The sequence below is a fragment of the Mobula birostris genome, chromosome 8, assembly GCF_030028105.1.
Source record: "Mobula birostris isolate sMobBir1 chromosome 8, sMobBir1.hap1, whole genome shotgun sequence".
NCBI lineage: Eukaryota > Metazoa > Chordata > Chondrichthyes > Myliobatiformes > Myliobatidae > Mobula > Mobula birostris.
Window position 1 is genome coordinate 1,379,144 of NC_092377.1, and position 24,128 is coordinate 1,403,271.

At 53.3% G+C, this 24,128-nt stretch overlaps 1 protein-coding gene across 1 annotated transcript in view; it reads right to left on the minus strand.

Moving 5' to 3' along the window:
- Nucleotides 1–9,319: 9,319 nt before the first annotated feature.
- Nucleotides 9,320–24,128, minus strand: part of adcy3a (adenylate cyclase 3a) — a 209,619-nt gene continuing 194,810 nt past the window's right edge. The window contains exon 20 of the mRNA XM_072264686.1: nucleotides 9,320–12,084. Within this exon, the coding sequence (XP_072120787.1) occupies nucleotides 11,902–12,084 (183 nt within the window). The 3' untranslated portion in view covers nucleotides 9,320–11,901. The remainder of the gene's footprint in view (nucleotides 12,085–24,128) is intronic.

The window sequence follows — 24,128 nt, forward strand, 5'->3', positions numbered from 1 at the left end:
ACAGAAGGATAGGCAGGAAGGTAAGGGAGTTGGGGTAGCGATTTTAATTAAGAACGAGATTGGCGACATGATATAAGATCTAAGGAGCAGAATGTTGAATCCGTCTGGGTGGAGATTAGGAATAGTAAAGGGAAAAAAATTACTGGAGGAAGTTGTTTATTGGCCACCAAATAATCACATTACAGTGGCACAGTCAATAAACAGAAATATCGGAGGCATGTGAGAATGGAACGGCAGTCATCATGGGGGACTTTAACTTGCACATAGATTGGGTGAATCAAGTTGGTGGAGGCAGTCTTGAGGAGGAGTTCATAGAATGCATCCGTGATGGCTTTCTTGAACAGCATGTTACTGAACCTACAAGGGAGAGTAAACACAAAATACTCTGCAGATGCTGGGGTCAAAGCAACACTCACAACACGCTGGAAGAACTCAGCAGGTCGGGTAGCATCCATGGAAGTGATCAGTCGACGTTTTGGGCCGGAACCCTTCGTCAGGACTGAAGGGGGAAGGGGCAGAGGCCCTATAAAGAAGGTGGGGGGAGGGTGGGAAGGAGAAGGCTGGTAGGTTCCAGGTGAAAAACCAGTAAGGGGAAAGATAAAGGGGTGGGGGAGGGGAAAGGCAGGAAAGGTGAAGAAGGAATAGGGGGAAGTACAATGGGTAGTAGAAGGAGGTGGAACCATGAGGGAGGTGATAGGCAGCTGGGGGAGGGGGCAGAGTGAAACTGGGATGGAGGAAGGGAGGGGGAGGGAATTACCAAAAGTTGGAGAATTCAATGTTCATACCCAGGGGCCAGAGTCTACCTAGACGGTATATGAGGTGTTGCTCCTCCAATCTGAGTTTAGCCTCATCATGGCAGTAGAGGAGGCCATGTGTGGACATATCCGAATGGGAATGTGAAGTATATCATTACTGAAATAAGGAGCCCAAAACTGCACACAATACTCCAAGTGTGGTCTCACGAGTGCCTTATAAAGCCTCAAAGTCACATCCCTGCTCTTATATTCTACACCTCTAGAAATGAATACCAACATTGCATTTGCCTTTTTCACCATCGACTCAATCTAGAGGTTAGCCATTAGGATATCTTGCACAAGGAGTCCCAAGTCCCTTTGCATCTCTTCATTTTGAATTCTCTCCCCATCTAAGTAATAGTCTGCCCATTTATTTCTTCCACCAAAGTGCACGACCATACACTTTCCAACATTGTATTTCATTTGCCATTTCTTTGCCCATTTCCCTAAACTATCTAAGTCTCTCTGCAGGCTCTCTGTTTCCTCAACACTACCCGCTCCTCCACCTATCTTTGTATCATCAGCAAATTTAGCCACAAATCCATTAATACTGTAATCCAAATTATTGACATACATGGTAAAAAGCAGTGGTCCCAACACTGACCTCTGTAGAACTCCACTGGTAACCGGCAGCCAGCCAGAATAGGATCCCTTTATTCCCACTCTCTGTTTTCTGCCGACCAGCCAATGATCCACCCATGCTAGTAACTCCCCTGTAATTCCATGGGCTCCTATCTTGCTTAGCAGTCTCGTGTGCTGCACCTTGTTAAAGGCCTTCTGAAAATCCAAGTACACCATGTCTACTGCATCTCCTGCTTGTAATTTCCTCAAAGAATTGCAGTAGGTTTGTCAGGCAGGATTTTCCTTTCAGGAAACCATGCTGGCTTTGGCCTATCTTGTCATCTGCCTCCAGGTACTCTGTAATCTCATCCCTAACAATCGATTCCAACAACTTCCCAATCACTGATGTCAGGCTGACAGGTCTATGGTTTCCTTTCTGCTGTCTCCCACCCTTCTTAAATAGCGGAGTAACATTTGCAATTTTCCAGTCATCCGGTATAATGCTAGAATCTATCGGTTCTTGAAAGATCATCGTTAATGCCTCTGCAATCTCTCCAGCTACTTCCTTCAGAACCCAAGGGTGCATTCCATCAGGTCCAGGAGATTTATCCACCCTCAAACCATTAAGCTTTCTGAGCACCTTCTCAGTTGTAATTTTCACTGCACAAACTTCATATCCCTGACACTCTTGAATGTCCGGTATACTGCAGATGTCTTCCACTGTGAAGACTGATGCCATCTCTGCATCTCTCATTACAATATCTCCAGTGTCATTTTGTATTGGTCCTATATCTACCCTCAACCCTCTTTTACCCTTTATATACTTAAAAAGGCTTTGAGTATCTTCTTTGTTCTTAATCACCAATTTCCTCTCATAATTCATCTTTTCCTTCCTAATGACCTTCTTAGTTTCCTTCTGCAAGTTTTTAAAAGCTCCCAATCTTCCATCTTTCCACTAGCTTTGGCTTCCTTGTATGCCCTCTCTTTTGCTTTTACTTTGGCTCTGACTTCACTTGTCAGTCCTTCTTCCCTTTGAAAATTTCTTCTTATTTGGAATAAGGCGGGAGGAGAAGATGGTGGCGTGCCTGTGCGTGCGCAGCCCTCCGGTGAAAAATGATATCGTATCTGTTAAATAGGGGCCGTGGACAATTCTGATTTGATGGAGAATGGACGTGAAAGCACAGAGGAACATCTGGAGAAATTTCTGAAACACTTGTTTGCTGCTGTCGTTACTGCGTGTTGGGGAATCTTTCGGAGGGTAGGCCTCAAAATCTCCGGCCTTGCCTGCTTTTGGCAACCAAGAAGGAGGTCGAATCGTTCGGACAGAGATGCCGCTCAGTACTCGGTGTCGGAGAGCTGATTAGAACTCGAAGTTTTCAGATGACTCAGGGTCGGATTGTGGTCAGCATGGCAGGGAGAGTTTTTCTTCCTTCTCCCATCTGTGTGGGATGTGGGACATCTGAGAAACTTTGAACTTTACTGTGCTCATGGACTTCTTCATCAAGTTATGGTATTGTTTCACTGTTGTAACTATATGTTATAATTATGTGGTTTTGTCAGTTTTTTCAGTCTTGGTCTGTCCTGTGTTTTGTGATATCACACCGGAGGAAATAATGTATCATTTCTTAATGCATGCATTACTAAATGACAATAAAAGAGGACTACGTGTCTTCATAATTTAATATATCTATCTTGCACTTCCCTCCTGGTGGTGTCGAGGAGTCTTAGGGGTGTGGAGGGGTCCTGGTTGTGCTAAAACCAGATCACCTGGAATTGTTCGTAGAGGGTCTCACACAAGGTGAGCCGTCTTGTTAGGATGCCCACTGTGTCTTTTCCATGATGCACCAAGGCTGTTCTTCTGTGGGCTGCTCCTGCATACCTTTCAATTCCTTGCCTTTGTCTGCCGACCAGACCTGCTGTACCAGTCTGTTTTACCATCTGGTGGCAGGGGAGTTGGTTCTCAGTTGAAATCTCTTTATGCAGGGATCCTTCTCCTGGATCTGGGGTGGAAGGTGTTGCACAGGGCTGTGCCATGCAACAGGTTTTTAAGCATGTTCACTGACACCCCATCCACCTGTCCACTCTGTGGCCAGGGGGGATCAGAGGTTGCAGCCCCTGTTTGAGTATCTGAAGTGGCTGCTCCTGCTGCTCGGGTTCTGGTTACACTTCAGCCGCGCGCTCTTTATACCCGGGGACACAGTATGGAGGGCGGGTTGTTCGGAGGGTCTGCTGGTGGGCTTGTTCCTGGGACACAGTAAGGAGGGTGGATTCACACGAGGAATTCTGCAGATGCTGGAAATTTAAGCAACACACATCAAAGTTGCTGGTGAACGCAGCAGGCCAGGCAGCATCCCTAGGAAGAGGTACAGTCGACGTTTTGGGCTGAGACCCTTCGTCAGGACTGGCACCAGGAGGGTGGGTTGTTTGGAGGGTCTACTGGTGGCCTTGTTCCTGGGCCTGACCAGAGTGGCCTTTCACGGGTCCAGGCAGCGGTCAGTCGAAGGCCCTGCCGGGGTTGTCTGCCTGCGGATATGTTCATACCCAGCTTTCCATGGAGAGGGATGGGTACAGTGGGCTCTGCAGACAGTAATTTTAATTTGATGTTTTTCACTGTCATGTTTGTATTTCATGTATTCTTGTGTAAATAAACTTTCGTTTTTCTGTGAAAAAAGGGCCCTATGAGGGGTCTGAGATTCAGCAAGGACCTGGGGAGGGAAGTGATTCCGGAGGCTGAGGGTGCCTCGGGAATAGAGTGGAATGCCCTGAAGAAGAGGGATTGCCTGTGGGTGCAGGGTCACCGGTGGGGGTCGTCTCCCAAACTGTTGCCTCATTCGAGGCCGAGTGCCCCACTGAGAGGCGTCAGGCTCCGGTGCACGAGTGGAATCAGAACATCCTAGGATCACCACACAGGGAGGATGTCCCAATCGGTGAGGTGGGTGGCGACTCTCCTAATGCTGGTCCAGGGAGGGTGACAAGGGTGTGGAGATGGACATGGCGCTAATGGTTGGTGTCCTCCAGGGGGGTGGTCAATGGGCTGTCTGCTCCGAGATCGGAGTGTATGGTACTGTGTTGTGGTGGTGAGTGGGGTTTGCCCTGCCCCACCTCAGGGCCTGGCTCTGGCAGGGTTTCTGGATCCAGCGGTTGTGGGGCTTTGCTCCGTCACTGATCCTGGGGGTGGGGTAGGTGCCGGTGGTGGTGCCTCCCAGTGGGGTCATTGTGAGTGAGTGCAATTGTGAAGAAAGCACGGCAACGCCTCTAATTCCTCGGGAGTTTGCGAAGATTATTTTCAAACTTTTATATATGTGTCATGGAGAGTATATTGACTGGCTGCATCATGGCCTGGTATGGAAACACCAATGTCCTTGAGTGGGAAATCCTACAAAAAGTAGTGGATACGGCCCCCACCACTGAGCACATCTACACAAAATGTCACATGTCATCAGGGGCCCCCACCAACCAGGTCATGCTCTGTTCTTGCTGTTGCCATCGGTAAGAAGGTACAGGGACCTCAGCGCTCACACCACCAGATCCAGGAACAGTAACTACCCCTCAACCACCAGGCTCTTCAACCGAAGAAGACAACTTCACTGAAATGCTCCCACAACCCATGGATTCGCTTTCAAGGACTCTTCCTCTCATCTTCTCGACATTTATTGCTGATTTATTTATTTTTTTCCTTTTGTATTTGCACACTGGCTGTCCACCGTGTTGCTGTGGTCTTTCATTAATTCTGTTATGGTTATCGGATGTGTTCAGTATGGTGACAGGAAGGTGCATCTCCGGGTTTACCCTGAGCCTCCACCCTGACTGCTGTGGTTTCTCAAGGAGATCTGGAGGAGGTCGATCACCTATATCTTCCACGCCTCCCGAATATCGGCAGCCTGTTGCGTCCTCGGACCACCAGCTGGTGTCGGCAGAGCTCAATGCACTGCCTGCACAGGTGGGGTCAACGTACAACTGACTGCTGGAGGACAGCCAAATCCAGGATTTGTTCCATCAGTTTTGGAGGATCTTGTGGGAAGAATGAAGGACTTACCCCTCTCTGAGACTCTGGCGGGATTTGGACAAGTCTCACATCCGATTGTTTTGCTAGGAATTTGACCAAGTGGCGGATGTGTGGCATCGGGTGGGTGATTGCCTCGGAATTTGACCAAGTGGCGGATGTGTGGCAGCGGGTGGGTGATTGCCTCGGAATTTGACCAAGTGGCGGATGTGTGGCATCGGGTGGGTGATTGCCTCGGAATTTGACCAAGTGGCGGATGTGTGGCATCGGGTGGGTGATTGCATTGGGGTCCTGGCTGAAGCTGACACTGGAAGAAGGAAGCGCGAAGGCACCTTTAGGTCGAGAAAGGCGACTGACAGGCCAGCCTCTTGGGCAGGTAAATCAGATCCCAGATGAGGTGGATATTGTCCTGGATGGACCCCTCTGGACCACTTTAGCCAGCATGGAGCCCAGACCATTGCGACTGTCTGAGCAAAGATCTTGTACTCTGCACTGAGGAGAGATACTGGGCACCAATTCTTTAGACAATGGAGATCACCCTTTGGCAGGAGGGCTACAAATACTCTGCGCCAAGAAAGAGGCATCCCACTTGTCACTAGACTTTCCCCCAATACCCCTGCACTTATTTATTTTATTTACTATTATTATTTTATTTTTCTTCTATATTGTGTATTGCATTGAACTGCTGCTAAGTTAACAAATTTCACGTCACATGCCGGTGATAATAAACCTGATTCTGATTCTAATCAACCCCCAGGATGTCCCGGAAAGCCTGGAGAAATTCAACTCTCAACGCACCCAGTCCCAGGGACTTGCCTCTCTGCAGCTGATTGAGGGGACCGGTCAGCTTCTCCAAAGATAGCGGAGTATCCAGCCGCTGAGCACCCCCAGGGCTAACCTTTCTTAAGTTCTCCCACAGAGCCCTGCGTGCATCCTTTCCGCAGGGTCTGGCGAGAATAGAGCCTCAGCAAAGGACCTAGCCAGATCCATGGTGGAGGAGTCCTAACAAGCTGTTTGCAGACACCCCTCTCATTCTCGAGAGAATGGAAGAAGGGTGAGGCATGGTCCAGATCCGACAACATCAGGACCTGCGACTTCACTAAAGCACCTGGGGAGCTCTCGACCTGCAGGCGCCTCAGCGCTTCCTCCCTCCGCTGGTCAGGAGAAGGCGTTTGACAGGATGGATCATGAGTACCTTTTTGAGACTCTGCGAGCATCCGGTTCGGGCCACATGTCCAGCTGTTGTACACTGCTGCAGAGCGCATCGTTAAAGTTAATGGGTCTTTGACAGTGCCCTTGTGCTTTGGGAGGGGAGTTCATCATGAGTGCCCTATGGTGGGGCAGATATCTTCTATTTGCGTGGAGCCATTCCTGTGCCTTCTCCTCAAGAGGTTAACGGGTTTGGTTCCAAGCAAACCAGAAATGGAGTTCTTCCTTTTGGCTTACATTGATGACATCCTCCTCATGGTGACTGACGCTGTTAACTTGCAGAGGATTTGAGACTGCCAGCAGATCTTCTCGGCCGCGTCATCCGCAAGGGACAACTAGGAGAAGTGTGCAGGCCTCTTGGTAGGTCCTTGGGTGGTGGACTCGCTACCGGAGGGGTTGAGACTCTCTGCACGGAGCACCACGCACCTCCTCTACTTGGAGGTCTACCTGAGCTCAATGGAAGAGGCCTGGCAGGATGTGGAAACAAAAAAAAATCTCTGCCAAGCTGGGACGCTGGTCAGGCCTGCTTTGTGCAATTTCATACTGTGGCAGAGCATTGGTAATAAATCAGCTGGATTTGCCTCCATGATCTGGTACGGCTGGTCACTTTGGTTCCGTCCACTGTTTTTGTCTCCAGGACCGGGAAGAGGCTGGTGGGCTTCTGGGGCAACAGGAGACACTGGGTCTGCAGCTGTCCTGAGTCAGCCGGTCCTGGGTGTGCATGTACCCCCAGCTGGCAGCTCTCTGCCTCAGCATCCTGCAGAGATACCCATACAGTGGCCACCCTCCGAGGTGGCATGCGCTGGCAATGCACATTTCCTGCAGGAGGGCATGAGGTTTCCAGCAGCAAAAATCAGCTGCACCACTTTGCGGGAACTGTCTTGGTTTTATCCAGAGCTTCATAACCAGAGTATGGGGTTTAGTCTCATCCAGACAAGGCGCTGATGTGCGATGGTCCCTGTCCCATCATGGTGGGTGCCGAGGAAGCTTGGAGCGTGGAGGGATCGTGGCTGTGCTAACACCACGTCAACCAGAATTGCTCATCAGACCCCTGCATGAAGTGATTCCCCTGGGGACCTCCTCCATTGCCAGATGGTAAAACAGACCGCAACGGTGAGTCTGGTCGGCAAAGGCAGGGTGTGTAGGAGTAGCCACCTTGGCTCCTGACAAAAAGGCAGGTTGGGCATCACTCACATCAGGGACTCCCTAACAGCCAAGGAAAGGGCATTAAAGGTAGTAAAAGTGAGTGGAAAGTTGGATGATTGGGAAGCTTTTCTGTAGTGCTGAGGAAGCAATGTGATTGCAGCAGGACAAAGACAAATTGGAAGAATGGGCAAAACAGTGGCAGATAGAATACAGTGTTGGGAAATGTATGGTAATGTATTTTGGTAAAAGGAACAATAGTGCGGGCTATTATCTAAATGGGGAGAAGGTTCAAACATTGGGGGTGCAGACGGACTTAGGAGTCCTCGTGCAAAACTCCCAGAAGGTTAATTTACTGTTTGAGTCTATGGCAAAGAAAGCAAATGCAATGGGACGTGGCGGAGCACGTAGCACAGGGCTGTACCGCGCAACAGCATTTTTTAGCGGGTTCACAGACACCCTGTCCACTCTGTGGCCGGGGGTGTCGGTGTATCATGTATACAGTGTATGGAATAGCAGAGGTCGCAGCCCCTGTTTGAGTATCTGAAGTGGCTGTACCCAAGGTTCTGGTTACACCTCAGCTCCACCCTCCTCATGTACGGGTGGGGGCGGGTCACTCATTGGATCAACTGGTGGGTTTCCTCCTGGGCCTGGACAAGAAGCCTTTCACGGTCACGGCAGTGGACGGTGAGGGGCTCTGCCGGGGCCAATTGCCTGCCCCTTTTCCGAGGACATGTTTGTGCCTGGCTGTCCTTGGAGAGGGAGCACGCAGTCACAATAGGTACAGTGAGAGATTAACGGGAGTACTGCACCCCCACCACCAGGGAATTGACTATTTTACAGACAGGAATATTATACTTTAATTTGAATTTTGTTCAGTCTTGTAAATATCTGAATTTTGTGTATTTTTGTGTGAATGAACTGTATTTTATTGGAAAGGGACATTACTGGGGGAGGGTCACTCTGGGAGGGGCAGTACCAAAAGAGGGTCACACCAGGACGGGAGTACCGGGGGAGGGTGACGCCGTGTCCGGAGTACTGGGGGAGGGAAGACTGTGGGTGGTGTCACCCATCTGCCACCAGATGTCTGGCTGCATTGCAAGGACACTTCAGGCTCACCTTGATGATCTCTTTGGACATGTGTGTGGAGCCAGAGAGTGTTGGGCTCTGAAGTGTTCAGAGCAATTGAATTGATTAGTTCTGTGTCGTGAGATTCATCAACAGTTTTGAGTTATGTTGCATGTTTTCTCGAACAACTATCTGTTTGTAAGTGTGTTTTCTGTTTAAGTTAGTTAAATTTACTTTGATAGGCACTGGGATTCTGTGAAAGTTGTATTATTAAGCAGATGCCTGACTGGTGATAATCGCAGGGTCCTAGTTTTAAGTATGTTACCACTCACATTGTTGCTCGGCGAAGCCACCGATGTCCTGTTGGAATTATTATGAATAAACTCTGGTTGCCATCTCCACATCAGAGTCGGCATTTTCTTCACACTTGGGTTCTGCTATTGCCAGTGCACATGGTGACACGTTCTCTTGACTGTGATATTTTTGCGTGAAAATGAAATTGTACAGAATCCAGACTCATTCATGGAAATTTTCAGGCTTATGATGAAGACTTTTATAAAGTTGAATATAATTGTAAAGTATGTCTCAGCAAAGTGACGTGGCCCCTGGGCTCAGACTGTGCAGAAACTGACTCTTGTCCACACATCTGTGCGAATCCCTTTCTCCAGTGGGCTACACTGCCCTGGAGTTCTGCTGCAAGTGCAGGTAGTACTGCTGAAATGGTGTGAGAGTCTCTATCTCCACTTCCTTGTGCAATGTGCTTCTGCAGCCTCGCACTCGGTGAAAACGTCTCTCCTCAGACCCCACGAAACTCATTCTTCACCTTAAACCTGTGGACCCCATGTACAGAATTCCTCACAACAGCCAGGAATAGGCCCTTTGGCCCACAATGTCTGTGTTAGTGTCCTGATGCAAGGTGTCAGCTGATGGAGTCCATGAAGGATTGACACGAGCGAGGAGCAGAAGTACGCCATGTGATGCATCGACTTTGCTCCACCATCACACCACGACTCATTTATTATCCCTCTCAACCCCATTCTCCCAGAACCTTTGATGCCCTGACTAATACAGTTCCTTAGTATTTCTCAGGAGCGTGTCAATAGATTAGGTCTGCATTGCCTGAGTCTGAATGAAGGAACAGTGACCTCACTGAAACACAAGGTCCTTGGAGCATTGTGAACAGTTTTAGCTCCCTTATCTCAGAAAAGGTGTGCTGGCATTGGAGAGGGTCCAGGGGAGGTTCAAGATTCTGGAATGAAAGGGATAACATAAGAGGAGCGTTTGATGGCTCTGGGCATGTATTCCCTGGAGCTTATAAAAACGAGTGCGATCTTATTGAAACCAGGGCAGAGCTCAGTTTAGAGAGATGTCCATTTAGAATAGAGATGATGAGGAATTCCTTTAGCCATAGGGTGTTGAATCTGTGGAATTCATTCCCCGGGGTGGATGTGGAAGCCAAGTCGTTGGGTATACTTAAAGCAGTGGTTGATAGGTTCTTGATTAGTCAGGGCATCAAAGCTTACAGGGTGAAGGCAGGAGAACGGGTTTGACAGGAACAATAAATCAGCCATGATGGAAAGGCGGAGCAGACTCAATGGGCCGAATGGCCTAATTCTGCTCCTATAGGTCTTGTGGTCTAAGGGGTGTTGACAGTTTGAGTGAGGTGTTTCCACAGCTGAGGCACTCATACAGAACTGAAATGGTGACAGAAGACTGAACGTGGGATTCTCTTTGCTGCAAAGTGGTAGAAGCTGGCTTATTATAGACAATAGACAATAGGTGCAGGAGTAGGCCATTCGGCCCTTTGAGCCAACACCGCCATTCACTATGATCATGGCTGATCATCCACTATCAGTACCCCCTCCCTGCCTTCTCCCCATATCCCTTGACTCCGCTATCATTAAGAGCTCTATCTAATTCTTTCTTGAAAGAATCTAGAGAATTGGCCTCCACTGCCTTCTTAGGCAGAGCATTCCACAGATCCATAACCCTCTGTGTGATAAAGTTTTTCCTCAACTCTGTTCGAAATGGCCTTCCCCTTATTCTCAAATTATGGCCTCTGGTTCTGGACTCCCCCAACATCAGGAACATGTTTCCTGCCTCTAGCGTGTCCAATCCCTTAATAATCTTATATGGTTCAATCAGATCCCCTCTCATCCTCTTATTACAAGAGTGGCTAGCTTGGAACAAGTTTTGAGAGATCAAGGCTCTGAGGGTGATGGGGATTTGACACAGGAGGAGGTGAAGCCTCCAGTGGGTCAGTCACCGTGATACTGAACAGTGGGGTGGGTTCAATAGCTCAAATGGCCTTTTCTGGCTGTTTCCTTGTGTGTCCACAGCACAGGAAATCTACATCCCTCCAGCTACTGGACAGGAACTTCAAATTCCCAAAGCTACTCTTCCAGAAACAACCATTTGCCTCGAGTCTTAAGCTGGGAATGGATCTGCCCAGAGTTATTACGTCACCCCCCTGGAGGGGTCCTGTGTAAGTGTGTGAAGAGGGATTCCCATTAATGTGGGAGAGGGGTTGGGTTATGGGGTAGTGCTCCTTTTGCTGTTTGAGGCTGAGGACTCTGGTGCCACCCTTCCCAACCCCCTCATCTTACAGCCACTGGTCAGATTGGGAGATGTCAGATCCCACCTCCCTCCCTGTGTGGGACTGCTCCGAACCCCCCACCAGCCCAAAGAACCGCTCCTTCTTCCCTCCTGTGTGACCTATTGGAGCTCCACGTCCATCCAAAATCTGAAGATGATTAGGCAGGGACTGAGGGCTACATCGGAGGGAAGGGCTAGCTTGACCTTAGAGCAGGTTAAAATGTTGGCTCAATATTGTGGGCTGAAGGGCCTGTACTGTTCATGTTCTATGAGAATGAATCTCGGGCAAGACTTCAGGTAGGACATTAAAACCTCTTGGACTCTCCACAGGATGTGTGACATCAGCTGGCAGGCACGGAGAGGGAGCATAGTGAGGGAACTCCACCCTCCTGCGTCACTCCACAGTCCATCCTGTCCTGGATCAGTTGCTATCCTTAAGCTGCTGTCAGCCCCCAGTCACTGCTCCATGGAGGGTCCTGCTTCCCCCTCTCCCTCACTCCGAGTTTGCCTCACTGGCCTGGAGAGTTGTCAGGCTGTGTCCACCACCTGGTGGGGCAGAGTGACGGACGAGCTGTTCATGGAGGAGCCCAGCATCTCACGACCCTTTAGGAGGAAGGTGATGAGCTCACCCTTGCCCTTGACGTAGACTGGTCCCCTCCGTACAAAGCGGAACCCGTACTCCTTCAGCACCAGGTACGTCTCCTCCACCACCTGCAACGGGCAGCAAGGGTCAGCATCTTATACAATGTGACAATAGTCCCAAACACCCACATCTCCATCCCAACACCAACTGTCCCAAACACCCACATCTCCATCCCAACACCAACTGTCCCAAACACCCACCATCTCCATCCCAACAACCACTGTCCCAAATACCCACCAACTCCATCCCAACACCCACCGTCCCAAACACCCACATCTCCATCCCAACGCCCACTGTCCCAAACACCCACCAACTCCATCCCAACACCCACCGTCCCAAACACCCACATCTCCATCCCAACAGCCACTGTCCTAAACACCCAACATCTCCATCCCAACACACACTGTCCCAAACACCCACCATCTCCATCCCAACACACACTGTCCCAAACACCCACCATCTCCATCCCAACACCCACCGTCCCAAACACCCACCATCTCCATCCCAACACCCACCGTCCCAAACACCCACCATCTCCATCCCAACACCCACCGTCTCAAACACCCACCATCTCCATCCCAACACCCACCATCTCCATCCCAACACCCACCATCTCCATCCCAAACACCCACATCTCCATCCCAACACCCACCATCTCCATCCCAAAACCCACCATCTCCATCCCAACACCCACCATCTCCATCCCAACACCCACCATCTCCATCCCAACACCCAACATCTCCATCCCAAACACCCAACATCTCCATCCCAAGCACCCACCATCTCCGTCCCAACACCCACCATCTCCGTCCCAACACCCACCATCTCCGTCCCAACACCCACCATCTCCGTCCCAACACCCACCATCTCCATCCCAACACCCACTATCCCAAACACCCACATCTCCATCCCAACACACACTGTCCCAAACACCCACGATCTCCATCCCAACACCCACCATCCCAAACACCCACCATCTCCATCCCAACACCCACCATCTCCATCCCAAACACCCACCATCTCCATCCCAAACACCCACCATCTCCATCCCAACACCCACCATCTCCATCCCAACACCCACATCTCCGTCCCAACACCCACTGTCCCAAACACCCTTCATCTCCATCCCAACACCCACCATCTCCATCCCAACACCCACCATCTCCATCCCAACACCCACTATCCCAAACACCCACATCTCCATCCCAACACACACTGTCCCAAACACCCACAATCTCCATCCCAACACCCACCATCTCCATCCCAAACACCCACCATCTCCATCCCAAACACCCACCATCTCCATCCCAACACCCACCATCTCCATCCCAACACCCACCGTCCCAAACACCCACCGTCCCAAACACCCACCATCTCCATCCCAACACCCACCATCTCCATCCCAACACCCTTCATCTCCATCCCAACACCCACTGTCCCAAATACCCACCATCTCCATCCCAACACCCACTGTCCAAACACCCACATCTCCATCCCAACACCCACTGTCCCAAACACCCACCATCTCCGTCCCAACACCCACCGTCCCAAACACCCACCATCTCCGTCCCAACACCCACCGTCCCAAACACCCTTCATCTCCATCCCAACACCCACCATCTCCATCCCAACACACACCATCTCCATCCCAACACCCACCGTCCCAAACACACACCACCTCCATCCCAACGCCCACTGTCCCAAACACCCACCATTTCCATCCCAACACCCATTGTCCCAAACACCCTCCATCTCCATCCCAACACCCACCGTCCCAAACACTCACTATGTCCATCCCAACACACACCGTCTCCATCCCAACACCCACTGTCCCAAACACCCACCATCTCCATCCCAACGCCCACCGTCCCAAACACTCACCATCTCCCTCCCAACGACCACCGTCCCACACACCCACCATCTCCGTCCCAACACCCACTGTCCCAAACACCCACCATCTCCATCCCAACACCCACTGTCCCAAACACCCACATCTCCATCCCAACATGCACTGTCCCAAACACCCACCATCTCTGTCCCAACAACCACCGTCCCAAACACCCATCATCTCCGTCCCAACACCCACCGTCCCAAACATCCACCACCTCCGTCCCAACACCCACCGTCCCAAACACCCTCCATCTCCGTCCCAACGCCCACCGTCCAAAACACCCACCATCTCCATCCCAATGCCCACCGTCCCAAACACCCACCATCTCCATCCCAACGCCCACCGTCCCACACACCCACCATCTCCATCCCAACACCCACTGTCCCAAATACCCACCATCTCCATCCCAACACCCACCATCTCCATCCCAACACCCACTGTCCCAAACACCCACCATCTCCATCCCAAAAACCCACCATCTCCGTCCCAACACCCACTGTCCCAAACACTAACCATCTCCGTCCCAACACCCACAGTCCCAAACACCCACCATCTCCGTCCCAACACCCACCGTCCCAAACACCCACCATCTCCGTCCCAACACCCACTGTCCGAAACACCCTCCATCTCCATCCCAACACCCACCATCTCCATCCCAACACCCACTGTCCCAAACACCCACATCTCCATCCCAACACCCACTGTCCCAAACACCCACCATCTCCATGCCAAACAGCCACCATCTCAGTCACAACACCCACCGTCCCAAACACCCACCATCTCCATCCCAACACCCACCGTCCCAAACACCCACCATCTCCGTCCCAACACCCACCGTCCCAAACACCAACCATCTCCGTCCCAACAGCCACCATCCCAAACACCCACCATCTCTATCCCAACACCCACTGTCCCAAACACCCTCTATCTCGATCGCAACACCCACCATCTCCATCGCAACACCCACCATCTCCATCCCAACACCCACTGTCCCAAACACCCACATCTCCATCCCAACACCCACTGTCCCAAACACCCACCATCTCCATCTCAAACACCCACCATCTCCGTCCAAACGCCCACCATCTCCGTTCCAACACCCACCGTCACAAACATCCACCACCTCCGTCCCAACACCCACCATCTCCATCCCAACACCCACCATCTCCATCCCAACACCCACCATCTCCATCTCAACACCCACCATCTCCGTCCCAATACCCACCGTCCCAAACACCCACCATCTCCATCCCAACACCCACTGTCCCAAACACCCTCCATCTCCATCCCAACACCCAACATCTCCATCGCACCACCCACCATCTCCATCGCAACAACCACCATCTCCATCCCAAACACCCACCGTCCCAAACACCCACCATCTCCATCCCAATGCCCACCATTCCAAACACCCACCATCTCCATCCCAACACCCACTGTCCCAAACACCCGTCTCCATCCCAACACCCACTGTCCCAAACACCCGTCTCCATCCCAACACCCACTGTCCCAAACACTCACCATCTCCGTCCCAAACACCCACCATCTCTGTCCCAAACACCCAACATCCCAAACACCCACCGTCTCCATCCCAACACCCACCGTCCCAAACACTCATCTCCATCCCAACGCCCACCATCCTAATCACCCACCATCTCCATCCCAACGCCCACCATTCCAAACACCCACCATCTCCATCCCAACGCCCACTGTCCCAAACACCCTCCATCTCCATCCCAACACCCACCATCTCCATCGCAACAACCACCATCTCCATCCCAAACACCCACCGTCCCAAACACCCACATCTCCATCCCAACGCCCACCGTCCCAATCACCCACTATCTCCATCCCAACACCCACGATCTCCATCGCAACAACCACCATCTCCATCCCAAACACCCACCGTCCCAAACACCCACATCTCCATCCCAACGCCCACCGTCCCAATCACCCACCATCTCCATCCCAACGCCCACCATCCCAAACACCCACCATCTCCATCCCAACTCCCATTGTCCCAAACACCCTTCATCTCCATCCCAACACCCACCGTCTCCATCCCAACACCCACTGTCCCAAACACCCGTCTACATCCCAACACCCACCATCTCCATCCCAACACCCACTGTCCCAAACACTCACCATCTCTGTCCCAAACACCCACCGTCTTCATCCCAACACCCACCGTCCCAAACACCCACCTCCATTCCAACGCCCACCGTCCTAATCACCCACCATCTCCATCCCAACGCCCACCGTCCCAAACACCCTCCATCTCCATCCCAACACCCACCGTCCCAAACACCCACCATCTCCATCCCAACACCCACTGTCCCAAACACCCTTCATCTCCATCTCAAAACCCACCATCTCCATCCCAACACCCACTGTCCCAAACACCCACCATCTCCATCCCAAACACTCACTGTCCCAAACACCCACCACCTGCATCCCAATACCCACTGTCACAAACACCCACCACCTCCATCCCAACATCCACTATCCCAAACATCCACCATCTCCATCCCAACACCCACCATCTCCATCCCAACACCCACTGTCCCAAACACCCACCATCTCCATCCCAACGCCCACCATCTCCATCCCAACGCCCACCGTCCCAATCACCCACCATCTCCATCCCAACGCCCACCGTCCCAAACACCCACCGTCTCCATCCCAACTCCCATTGTCCCAAACACCCTCCACCTCCATCCCAAGACCCACCGTCCCAAACACCCACCATCTCCATCCCAACACCCATCGTCCCAAACACCAACCATCTCCATCCCAACAACCACCATCTCCATCCCAACACCCACCATCTCCATCCCAACGCCCACTGTCCCAAACACCCACATCTCCAACCCAACGCCCACCGTCCCAAACACCCACATCTCCATCCCGACACCCACTGTCCGAAACACTCACCATCTCCATCCCAACCCCCACTGTCTCCATCCCAACACCCACTGTCCCAAACACCCACCGTCCCAAACACCATCTCCATCCCAACACCCATCGTCCCAAACACCCACAATCTCCATCCCAACGCCCACCGTCCTAATCACCCACCATCCCCATCACAACGCCCACCGTCCCAAACACTCACCATCTCCATCCCAACTCCCATTGTCCCAAACACCCTCCATCTCCATCCCAACACCCACTGTCCGAAACACCCACATCTCCATCCCAACACCCACTGTCCCAAACACCCACCATCTCCGTCCCAAACACCCTTACCATCCCAAACGCCCATCATCTCCGTCCCAACACCCACTGTCCCAAACACCAACCATCTCCGTCCTAACACCCACCGTCCCAAAGACCCACCATCTCCGTCCCAAACACCCACCGTCTCCATCCCAACACCCACCGTCCCAAACACCCACCATCTCCATCCCAAAGCCCACCATCTCCATCGCAACACCCACCATCTCCATCCCAACAACCACCATTTCCATCCCAAACACCCACCGTCCCAAACACCCACATCTCCATCCCAACGCCCACCGTCCCAATCACCCACCATCTCCATCCCAACGCCCACCATCCCAAACACCCTTCATCTCCATCCCAACACCCACCGTCTCCATCCCAACACCCACTGTCCCAAACACCCGTCTCCATCCCAACACCCACTGCCCCAAACACTCACCATCTCCGTCCCAAACACCCACTGTCCCAAACACCCACCATCTCTGTCCCAAACATCCAACGTCCCAAACACCCACCGTCTCCATCCCAACACCCACCGTCCCAAACACTCATCTCCATCCCAACGCCCACCGTCCTAATCACCCACCATCTCCATCCCAACGCCTACCGTCCCAAACACCCTCCATCTCCATCCCAACACCTACCGTCCCAAACACCCACCATCTCCATCCCAACACCCACCGTCCCAAACACACACCATCACCGTCCCAAACACACACCATTTCCATCCCAACGCCCACTGTCCCAAACACCCTCCATCTCCATCCCAACACCCACCATCTCCATCGCAACACCCACCATCTCCATCGCAACAACCACCATCTCCATCCCAAACACCCACAACTCCATCCCAACGCCCACCGTCCCAATCACCCACCATCTCCATCCCAACGCCCACCATCCCAAACACCCACCATCTCCATCCCAACGCCCACTGTCCCACACACCCACCATCTCCATCCCAACACCCACTGTCCCAAACACCCACCATCTCTATCCCAACACCCACCATCTCCATCCCAACACCCACCATCCCAAACACCCACCTCCATCCCAACGCCCACCGTCCTAATCACCCACCATCTCCATCCCAACACGCACTGTCCCAAACACCCACCATCTCCATCCCAAACACCCACCATCTCTGTCCCAACACCCACCGTCCCAAACACCCACCATCTCCATCCCAACGCCCACCGTCCAAAACACCCACCATCTCCATCCCAACACCCACTGTCCCAAATACCCACCATCTCCATCCCAACACCCACTGTCCCAAACACCCACCATCTCCATCCCAAACACCCACCATCTCCGTCCCAACACCCACCGTCCCAAACACCCACCATCTCCGTCCCAACACCCACTGTCCCAAACACTAACCATCTCCGTCCCAACACTCACCGTCCCAAACACCAACCATCTCCGTCCCAACACCCACCGTCCCAAACACCCACCATCTCCGTCCCAACACCCACCGTCCCAAACACCCACCATCTCCATCCCAACGCCCACCGTCAAAACACCCACCATCTCCATCCCAATGCCCACCGTCCCAAACACCCACCATCTCCATCCCAACGCCCACCGTCCCACACACCCACCATCTCCATCCCAACACCCACTGTCCCAAACACCCACCATCTCTATCCCAACACCCACCATCTCCATCCCAACACCCACCGTCCCAAACACCCACCTCCATCCCAACGCCCACCGTCCTAATCACCCACCATCTCCATCCCAACACGCACTGTCCCAAACACCCACCATCTCCATCCCAAACACCCACCATCTCTGTCCCAACACCCACCGTCCCAAACACCCACCATCTCCATCCCAACGCCCACCGTCCAAAACACCCACCATCTCCATCCCAACACCCACTGTCCCAAATACCCACCATCTCCATCCCAACACCCACTGTCCCAAACACCCACCATCTCCATCCCAAACACCCACCATCTCCGTCCCAACACCCACCGTCCCAAACACCCACCATCTCCGTCCCAACACCCACTGTCCCAAACACTAACCATCTCCGTCCCAACACTCACCGTCCCAAACACCAACCATCTCCGTCCCAACACCCACCGTCCCAAACACCCACCATCTCCGTCCCAACACCCACCGTCCCAAACACCCACCATCTCCATCCCAACGCCCACCGTCTCCATCCCAACACCCACTGTCCCAAACACCCGTCTGCATCCCAACACCCACCATCTCCATCCCAACACCCACCGTCCCAAACACCCACCTCCATCCCAACGCCCACCGTCCTAATCACCCACCATCTCCATCCCAACACGCACTGTCCCAAACACCCACCATCTCCATCCCAAACACCCACCATCTCTGTCCCAACACCCACCGTCCCAAACACCCACCATCTCCATCCCAACGCCCACCGTCCAAAACACCCACCATCTCCATCCCAACACCCACTGTCCCAAATACCCACCATCTCCATCCCAACACCCACTGTCCCAAACACCCACCATCTCCATCCCAAACACCCACCATCTCCGTCCCAACACCCACCGTCCCAAACACCCACCATCTCCGTCCCAACACCCACTGTCCCAAACACTAACCATCTCCGTCCCAACACTCACCGTCCCAAACACCAACCATCTCCGTCCCAACACCCACCGTCCCAAACACCCACCATCTCCGTCCCAACACCCACCGTCCCAAACACCCACCATCTCCATCCCAATGCCCACCGTCCCAAACACCCACCATCTCCATCCCAACGCCCACCGTCCCACACACCCACCATCTCCATCCCAACACCCACTGTCCCAAATACCCACCATCTCCATCCCAACACCCACCATCTCCATCCCAACACCCACTGTCCCAAACACCCACCATCTCCATCCCAAAAACCCACCATCTCCGTCCCAACACCCACTGTCCCAAACACTAACCATCTCCGTCCCAACACCCACAGTCCCAAACACCCACCATCTCCGTCCCAACACCCACCGTCCCAAACACCCACCATCTCCGTCCCAACACCCACTGTCCGAAACACCCTCCATCTCCATCCCAACACCCACCATCTCCATCCCAACACCCACTGTCCCAAACACCCACATCTCCATCCCAACACCCACTGTCCCAAACACCCACCATCTCCATGCCAAACAGCCACCATCTCAGTCACAACACCCACCGTCCCAAACACCCACCATCTCCATCCCAACACCCACCGTCCCAAACACCCACCATCTCCGTCCCAACACCCACCGTCCCAAACACCAACCATCTCCGTCCCAACAGCCACCATCCCAAACACCCACCATCTCTATCCCAACACCCACTGTCCCAAACACCCTCTATCTCGATCGCAACACCCACCATCTCCATCGCAACACCCACCATCTCCATCCCAACACCCACTGTCCCAAACACCCACATCTCCATCCCAACACCCACTGTCCCAAACACCCACCATCTCCATCTCAAACACCCACCATCTCCGTCCAAACGCCCACCATCTCCGTTCCAACACCCACCGTCACAAACATCCACCACCTCCGTCGCAACACCCACCATCTCCATCCCAACACCCACCATCTCCATCCCAACACCCACCATCTCCATCTCAACACCCACCATCTCCGTCCCAATACCCACCGTCCCAAACACCCACCATCTCCATCCCAACACCCACTGTCCCAAACACCCTCCATCTCCATCCCAACACCCAACATCTCCATCGCACCACCCACCATCTCCATCGCAACAACCACCATCTCCATCCCAAACACCCACCGTCCCAAACACCCACCATCTCCATCCCAATGCCCACCATTCCAAACACCCACCATCTCCATCCCAACACCCACTGTCCCAAACACCCGTCTCCATCCCAACACCCACTGTCCCAAACACCCGTCTCCATCCCAACACCCACTGTCCCAAACACTCACCATCTCCGTCCCAAACACCCACCATCTCTGTCCCAAACACCCAACATCCCAAACACCCACCGTCTCCATCCCAACACCCACCGTCCCAAACACTCATCTCCATCCCAACGCCCACCATCCTAATCACCCACCATCTCCATCCCAACGCCCACCATTCCAAACACCCACCATCTCCATCCCAACGCCCACTGTCCCAAACACCCTCCATCTCCATCCCAACACCCACCATCTCCATCGCAACAACCACCATCTCCATCCCAAACACCCACCGTCCCAAACACCCACATCTCCATCCCAACGCCCACCGTCCCAATCACCCACTATCTCCATCCCAACACCCACGATCTCCATCGCAACAACCACCATCTCCATCCCAAACACCCACCGTCCCAAACACCCACATCTCCATCCCAACGCCCACCGTCCCAATCACCCACCATCTCCATCCCAACGCCCACCATCCCAAACACCCACCATCTCCATCCCAACTCCCATTGTCCCAAACACCCTTCATCTCCATCCCAACACCCACCGTCTCCATCCCAACACCCACTGTCCCAAACACCCGTCTACATCCCAACACCCACCATCTCCATCCCAACACCCACTGTCCCAAACACTCACCATCTCTGTCCCAAACACCCACCGTCTTCATCCCAACACCCACCGTCCCAAACACCCACCTCCATTCCAACGCCCACCGTCCTAATCACCCACCATCTCCATCCCAACGCCCACCGTCCCAAACACCCTCCATCTCCATCCCAACACCCACCGTCCCAAACACCCACCATCTCCATCCCAACACCCACTGTCCCAAACACCCTTCATCTCCATCTCAAAACCCACCATCTCCATCCCAACACCCACTGTCCCAAACACCCACCATCTCCATCCCAAACACTCACTGTCCCAAACACCCACCACCTGCATCCCAATACCCACTGTCACAAACACCCACCACCTCCATCCCAACATCCACTATCCCAAACATCCACCATCTCCATCCCAACACCCACCATCTCCATCCCAACACCCACTGTCCCAAACACCCACCATCTCCATCCCAACGCCCACCATCTCCATCCCAACGCCCACCGTCCCAATCACCCACCATCTCCATCCCAACGCCCACCGTCCCAAACACCCACCGTCTCCATCCCAACTCCCATTGTCCCAAACACCCTCCACCTCCATCCCAAGACCCACCGTCCCAAACACCCACCATCTCCATCCCAACACCCATCGTCCCAAACACCAACCATCTCCATCCCAACAACCACCATCTCCATCCCAACACCCACCATCTCCATCCCAACGCCCACTGTCCCAAACACCCACATCTCCAACCCAACGCCCACCGTCCCAAACACCCACATCTCCATCCCGACACCCACTGTCCGAAACACTCACCATCTCCATCCCAACCCCCACTGTCTCCATCCCAACACCCACTGTCCCAAACACCCACCGTCCCAAACACCATCTCCATCCCAACACCCATCGTCCCAAACACCCACAATCTCCATCCCAACGCCCACCGTCCTAATCACCCACCATCCCCATCACAACGCCCACCGTCCCAAACACTCACCATCTCCATCCCAACTCCCATTGTCCCAAACACCCTCCATCTCCATCCCAACACCCACTGTCCGAAACACCCACATCTCCATCCCAACACCCACTGTCCCAAACACCCACCATCTCCGTCCCAAACACCCTTACCATCCCAAACGCCCATCATCTCCGTCCCAACACCCACTGTCCCAAACACCAACCATCTCCGTCCTAACACCCACCGTCCCAAAGACCCACCATCTCCGTCCCAAACACCCACCGTCTCCATCCCAACACCCACCGTCCCAAACACCCACCATCTCCATCCCAAAGCCCACCATCTCCATCGCAACACCCACCATCTCCATCCCAACAACCACCATTTCCATCCCAAACACCCACCGTCCCAAACACCCACATCTCCATCCCAACGCCCACCGTCCCAATCACCCACCATCTCCATCCCAACGCCCACCATCCCAAACACCCTTCATCTCCATCCCAACACCCACCGTCTCCATCCCAACACCCACTGTCCCAAACACCCGTCTCCATCCCAACACCCACTGCCCCAAACACTCACCATCTCCGTCCCAAACACCCACTGTCCCAAACACCCACCATCTCTGTCCCAAACATCCAACGTCCCAAACACCCACCGTCTCCATCCCAACACCCACCGTCCCAAACACTCATCTCCATCCCAACGCCCACCGTCCTAATCACCCACCATCTCCATCCCAACGCCTACCGTCCCAAACACCCTCCATCTCCATCCCAACACCTACCGTCCCAAACACCCACCATCTCCATCCCAACACCCACCGTCCCAAACACACACCATCACCGTCCCAAACACACACCATTTCCATCCCAACGCCCACTGTCCCAAACACCCTCCATCTCCATCCCAACACCCACCATCTCCATCGCAACACCCACCATCTCCATCGCAACAACCACCATCTCCATCCCAAACACCCACAACTCCATCCCAACGCCCACCGTCCCAATCACCCACCATCTCCATCCCAACGCCCACCATCCCAAACACCCACCATCTCCATCCCAACGCCCACTGTCCCACACACCCACCATCTCCATCCCAACACCCACTGTCCCAAACACCCACCATCTCTATCCCAACACCCACCATCTCCATCCCAACACCCACCATCCCAAACACCCACCTCCATCCCAACGCCCACCGTCCTAATCACCCACCATCTCCATCCCAACACGCACTGTCCCAAACACCCACCATCTCCATCCCAAACACCCACCATCTCTGTCCCAACACCCACCGTCCCAAACACCCACCATCTCCATCCCAACGCCCACCGTCCAAAACACCCACCATCTCCATCCCAACACCCACTGTCCCAAATACCCACCATCTCCATCCCAACACCCACTGTCCCAAACACCCACCATCTCCATCCCAAACACCCACCATCTCCGTCCCAACACCCACCGTCCCAAACACCCACCA